Source organism: Austrofundulus limnaeus, unplaced genomic scaffold, assembly GCF_001266775.1.
Source record: "Austrofundulus limnaeus strain Quisiro unplaced genomic scaffold, Austrofundulus_limnaeus-1.0 Scaffold62, whole genome shotgun sequence".
In the NCBI taxonomy this organism is placed as follows: domain Eukaryota; kingdom Metazoa; phylum Chordata; class Actinopteri; order Cyprinodontiformes; family Rivulidae; genus Austrofundulus; species Austrofundulus limnaeus.
The window spans coordinates 57,242-63,916 of NW_013952464.1; the positions used below are offsets into that span (position 1 = coordinate 57,242).

The 6,675-nt window shown below is 37.7% G+C and overlaps 1 protein-coding gene across 1 annotated transcript; it reads right to left on the reverse strand.

Annotated features, from left to right (window-relative positions):
• Positions 1–827: 827 nt before the first annotated feature.
• On the reverse strand, positions 828–5,395 carry LOC106518489 (tetraspanin-8). The gene is made up of 10 exons (XM_014009802.1): positions 5,318–5,395; positions 5,005–5,194; positions 3,774–3,830; positions 3,453–3,572; positions 3,282–3,356; positions 2,334–2,429; positions 1,981–2,079; positions 1,831–1,863; positions 1,679–1,762; positions 828–1,439 (listed from the first exon to the last, which is right to left on the reverse strand). Exons 2-10 carry the CDS (start codon positions 5,062–5,064, stop codon positions 1,347–1,349), a joined length of 717 nt encoding a protein of 238 aa, XP_013865256.1. The 5' UTR covers positions 5,065–5,194; positions 5,318–5,395; the 3' UTR covers positions 828–1,346.
• Positions 5,396–6,675: the final 1,280 nt, after the last annotated feature.

Below are 6,675 nucleotides of genomic sequence, written 5' to 3' on the forward strand. Positions count from 1 at the left end.
TATCTGGTTGGTTGATTGCTTGTTTGGTTGGTTGTTTGGTTGTTTAATTGGTTGTTTAGTTGTTTAATTGGTTGTTTGGTTGGTTATTTGGTTGTTGAATTGGTTGATTGGTTGGTTATTTGGTTGGTTGTTTGATTAATTGGTTGGTTGTTTCGTTGTTTAATTGGTTGATTGGTTGTTTAGTTGGTTGCTTGGTTGTTTAATTGGTTGGTTGTTTGGTTGGTTATTTTGTTATTGAATTGGTTGATTGGTTGGTTATTTGGTTGGTTGTTTGATTAGTTGGTGGTTGTTTCGTTGTTTAATTGATTGATTGGTTGTTTAGCTGGTTGCTTGGTTGTTTAATTGGTTGGTTGTTTCGTTGTTTAATTGGTTGGTTATTTGGTTGGTTGTTTGACTGATTAGTTGATTGGTTGTTTGATTGATTGGCTGTTTGGTTATCCGGTTGGTTGGTTGGTTGGTTGGCTGGTTGGTTGGTTATTTGGTTGTTTGACTAATTGTTTGTTTGGTTGATTGTTTGGTTGATTCATTGGTTTATTCGTAGTTTAGTTTGTCAGTTGTTTGATTGGTCATTTTATTGGTTGGTTGGTTGGTTGTTTGATTGGTTGTTTGGTTGGTTGTTAAAGTAAAATCCTGACAACAAAAGCTTTTTCGCTCCTTTATTTAGCCCTAAACTAATTTAAACTTGGAAAATGAAAAGAMTTCCATGTTTTTCTGTATTTTCTGGAACTGTAGAAACCCTGAAGGACGATTCCAGTTAGAACAAAAATAAATATCCATAAAGTTTCTGCGATAACTCAACTCTGGTCAGAGTAAGAGAAACAAAGATATGAAGGGTTCAGATGTTTATTCGTTTATTCGCCCGATATTATTTATTGTGGAATGGTACAGATGCAGGTTTTACAACAGAACAGTTTATGTAACAGTGTTTGTTTTATTCATGTTGGTCATTTAAAGTCTGGAGACCTGAGACTGTTCTACATGTTTAATCCATCTTAAACACATTCAACTCCAGGAGGTTCACAATCCTAAATCTGTCCAAATGTTTACATTTTATCTGTAAAGTTTGTATGTTTGGTCTCTCCTCTGACCTCCTCAGGTTAAATCAGCCTGTCTGACATTAAAACATTAAAACACCACATTTCAGCACAAAACAGAAAAATTTACAACAAATTATTTGTTTATAGGAATATTTTCATTAATACAAAAATAAAAAGAGCCTTTTGTCACAAATAATATTCTTGAAGCATACCATATGGTTCCTGTAGAATTGAATTAAAGGTTCACCAATGAGACGTCTCGTTAATGTTACAGAAGTTAAAGTTCAGACGTCAGAGGCGGAGCTAACTTTAGTAGCCTTTCATGGCCATCGACGGTCCTCCTGCGCTGTCGTGGCGCGACACCTGACGGATCATGAGGAGCGTGAAGAGCAGGCCGAACAGCTGCGAAACAAACATCATCAGTTACTGATGCTATCTGTGCTAATCGTGCTAACACAGGACACTCTGTTACTGATGCTAACTGTGCTAATCGTGCTAACACAGGACACTCTGTTACTGATGCTAACTGTGCTAATCGTGCTAACACAGGATACAGCACTGATCAGATTTAATAATTATTTTCAGTTACACTGTTTGATCTCATCAATTTAGAGACAACAGAGAATATTAGTAGAACTTACTGCAGTAACAGAAAATCCAAAATAAAGGCCCATGGCCACYTTGAAGACCAGGTCGACTGTGTCGAAGAGGATATCACCGCAGGTCTGCAGAAAAACAAAAACGAGGTCATGATGTGGAAACATGACTGGAGGATGTTTGATTGATTTATTACCTTTGAGTAGATACTGGATGGGCCTGAGTAACCCTGCAGGAAAACAAGGACACAATGTAAGAACTGCAGCTGAAACAGGTTTTATAGTTTTATATTTTAATGTAGAAAACTTTGACAACGTATGAATAAACTTATTTAACTTTAACTCACCGTTGGCTTGGGTTTACAGCTGAATGATTGCTTGCATTCACAGGAGTCAGGAATGGTTTCACCCCAGTCCTCAGAGCTCGTCAGTCCACAGCACTGGAACTAAAATTAAACGAGATATTTATTTATTTATAAAATATAGTATTCATTAAATAAACATCTAGAGCAATACGTGCTTTAAGAAACAAGGATGTTGTTTGGATTGCAATGATTTGCACATTTCAAACTTTATTCACAATGGAAYGCACAGTTCAAAAGCCTGCCTCTCTGATGGTATGGTGGTGCATTGGTGTCTCATGCAGACCYCTGTACTACGAGTGAGTTTTAAAGGCTGACTGGTATCTTAAAAGTCTTACAGGTTCTTGTAAGGCAYTGATCAAAGCCTTGAAGTCGTCGTTTTTCATGTACTCCTCGGCAAACTCATGGGAGGCACTTTTGATACCTTCTTTCACCTAAAAAAGAAGACAGAACAAGTTCAAAACATCCTTCACTTCCTGTTTACAATCATTGTCAAGAAAGCTCTATCATGAAACAAACAATATTTTGTTTAATTTGTTCTGAACTCATAGTTGGACTTGTAGAGATGTTTTTCAGGACGAGATGATCGCACCACGTTAAAGACCGATGGAATTTGTAGCCTAACACAGCTCAGCATCGATGGTCAACTGGCTTTTATAGATGTTAGCATGCTGAGGCTAAAAGCTAGCATGTTTAGGCTAACGACCTACTAGATTAGACTCTTTAACATCGGTTGTGTCTCAGTTTGTGGGTTGCAGCCAACGCCGGTCGTTCCGTCACTGCCACTGTAGGCTGTCCCAATCCGTAGGGGCCTACTCATGYGGCCGACAAAACCTTGAAAAWGTAGGCTGTGTCTGAGTATCTTACACCGACAATATCCTAGGATTCATTGCAAGGGCCGAGTTATTTTTTTCACAGTGAAATATGTTTTTTCACAGTGAACTTTGGAAATTTATCGCAGACCGAAAAATTAGTTTTTAAATGTAAGTTTGGCAATTTTTACTCCAATCAGATGTTAGCATGCTGAGGCTAAAAACTAGCATGTTTAGGCTAATGACTTGTTAGATTTCAACTAGGGGTTAGCAAGAACAAGCTCATAATTAGCATGATGCTAACACTAATTAGCATTGAGATGTGTTAGCATTGAGATTAAATGTGTCTTTTTAAAGTAAAAAGTCGTAGCAAACACGTAAATGAATAGATCCAGACACGTGTTCATCTTAACCACAGTAAATGTTAGCGTCACATGCTAACGTGTCCCTGCCTCATGAGTCCATGTGGATTACCTTGTTTCTGTAAACCGCCACGATGATGCCAAAGATCAGCATGATGATCATTCCAACGCCCATGAACCCTGCAAACTGCACATGAAACAACACGAATAATCAGCATCAGGGTTTGTTTTGTTGAAAAAGAAAGGARCGCAACAAACAGACAACGGCAGAGGTTGTACGGACTATTTTCAGGGCCAGGAGATTCTCGGAGCAGGCAGCATAGATCCCCAGACAGGAGATGCCGAAGACGCCGATGGCGGTCACCCAGATCCACCCGACACCAGGACCTCCGAACGAGGACATCTGTTTGGAAAAACAATCCGTTACTGAAATCAGATCGTAATCCATCAACCTCAGAGTCTTTTCAAGACCCGAACCTGACTTGGTGTTCATGAAACAGGTCAAACCAGGTCCTGGACCAGGATCAGGATCAGTTAGGTTTGAAAAGTCTGAAACCAAAAATGTTGTTTATGGAAACAGGAAGTGGATCCAGCGGTCGTTTACCTGGACGGCGGAGGCGGTGCTCTTCACTGCCCCAAATATCATCAAACACCCGATGAGCTGCAGACAGGAAGTCAGTCATTCATTTTTACTGGACAAAATAAAAGCATCAGGTTGAAAACATTAAACCAACAGAAACATGATGCTTGAAACAACTGTATCATAGAAGTTATATTAATTATATAATTATTTTAATTATAGAAATATATCTACTTCTAGTTTTGATGCATCTTTATATGTATCAAAACTATTTCTGTGCAGATATAAAATCTAAATTAACTCAGTTTTATTTTGTATTTAATTAACCGTGTTGGTAGATTTAATCTCATATTAATATAAACTGAATCAGTTTCAGGAAACCTAAACARAAAGATGTCAGAAGACCCCTCCCAGCCCGCGGGTCACCATTTTAATAAATTAATGGTGTAGTTTCAGCTGTGAGGCAGCAGGGAGAGACAGAGAGCCACAAACTGAACCTCCTGCAGGAGGTGATGCTGCTCCTCCACACCCTCCTGCTCAGCTTTAACTGTCAGAGATCATTTTCACAAAACAACTCTAAGTGTTTTGTTTGACCAAAATGAGCTTTAATTAAAAAAATTCAAATTAAGCTTCTCAACTAATCATTTTGATGTTTTGTACATTTTGTTCAGACAGAAAAGCTTCTCCTCTTTAAACCACACCTTGTTTTTTTACATCAACAGATTTTTCGTCTTCTTGTCTCCTCCCATCACAGTTTTAGCTGTAGGAGGAGTTCAGCTCAAAGAAAAAACCTTTTTACTGGAAAAGGATGTTTACTCAACAAAGTCTGGAATAAATTACTGTGCCAGAAACAGTTTTATACTTTTAAATATGATTTTTAATGCTTTAAATACTGTAAAATTATGTAAAACCTTAATATGTTGAGATTTTACTTTTGTTTTAAAAAAATTAAAAACAAATGTTTATTGCTGCAAAACAAATAMATTAATTCAGAGCAGAAAAGTTGAATAATCTTTGCAAATTAACTACACTGTTTATTTTCTATTATTTCATTATGTTTAATAAAAACTGAAGATTAACAAAAGTTAAATAAATAAATAAAATTATTTTATTTTTACTTTTACACCTTATTTTGACTTTGAGAAATGATTATCAAACCTTCACTTGCTTTAAAATAAATTTTAATTGACAGTTTTTTTGCTCTTTTTCACAACAAAGTTAGGAAAAGTAAGAAAAGTAAACAATTTTTTCTTACCGCAAACAACACGTTGAAGAAGATGAAAACACATTTGAGGCAACCGTTAATTTTCCCCATTTTTCCTTGTTTTTCTTGGAGCGTGAGGAGAAGCAGAGGTGCAGTCAGTCCGGTGCAGAGGTGCAGTTTGAGTGATGAAGGAGCTTGAGTTTCTACAATCAGAGCAGAGCTGCAGCCAATCAGCTGCAGCCTGAGATCATAGGGAGGAGGAAGAATCAAAATACAACAACCAGAGAAGGAATCAAAGCATACAACATTTACAAAATATATATTTTAAATAACAATTTTTGGCATCAATAAGAAAAAAAAGTACTTTTTTAGGGAGAAAGTCCTGATGGGGCCGTTTTCAAACACTCCACTCCTGAGAGATGTAGATCCTGGTCCGGGGTGCCTTTAGACTAGTTTGAGTAAAACGGAACCTGGGGCGGTACCAACACCAAAAACTAGTACCTAATTTCAGGAGATTTATGTTGTTGTCATATTTATGATCATTTGACAAACCTGCTGATGAACACAGTCTACTTTAGTTTGCTTTACAGTTGATTTTAATAATTAAGAAGATCTTTATCATGACTTAGTTTATTGAAGCTTGTCMTGCTGAAGTTCTATCAATAACAAATATTCTGTATAAAACCTGAATGGAGTTTGGCTTTAGACCGGTTGGCCATTTTCAAGAGGATTTTAAGTTTTATTTTAAACTTTCATTAAAAAAATTAAAAAAATGTTAACGGTGCACACCAAAGGGTTTGTGGAGAGACGCAACAATATAACAATGGGGGTGACAAATATCACCCAATCCATAAGGATAGTATCTACGGTCCAAGAGTAGTATATATGGTCCAAGGGTATTATCTACAGTCCAAGGGTATCTACGGTCCAAGGGTAGTATCTACAGCCCGAGGGAAGTACTGTCCAAGGGTAGTATCTATGGTCCAAGGGTAGTATCTATGGTCCAAGGTTGTATCTATGGTCCAAGAGTATTATCTACAGTCAAAGGGTAGTATCTATGGTCCAAGGGTAGTATCTATGGTCCAAGAGTATTATCTACAGTCCAAGGGTAGTATCTATAGTCCAAGGGTAGTATCTACAGTCCAAGGGTAGTATCTACAGTCCAAGGGTAGTATCTACAGTCCAAGGGTAGTATCTACAGTCCAAGGGTAGTATCTATGGTCCAAGGGTAGTATCTACAGTCTGAGGGAAGTATCTATGGTCCAAGGGTACGGTCTGAGGCACGGTCTAAGGGACAGTACAATGAAAGTATCTATGGTCCAAGGGAAGTATCTACGATTCAAGGGTAGTGTCTATGGTCCAAGGGTAGTATCTACAGTCTGAGGGACGTATCTACGTTCCAAGAGTAAAATCTACAGTCTGAGGTACGGTCTGAGGGACGGTCCAGTGGTAGTATCTACAATCCAAGGTTAGTGCCTATGATTCAAAAGTAGCCTTTAGGGTCTAAGGGTAGTTTCTAAGGTCCAAGAGTAGTATCTATAGTTCAGGGGTAGTTACTTTAGAAAGAAAGATAAGTTGTTAATGATAGAAACATCTACATAGACAAACATGTAGTGTAGAAAAAAATAAAAACAACAACAGAGTGAGGAAACTGTGGTCAGTTTGTCTTCCAGCAGTCAATCCTATGGGAGTAAAACTAAATAATCCCTTGGGAAATCCACC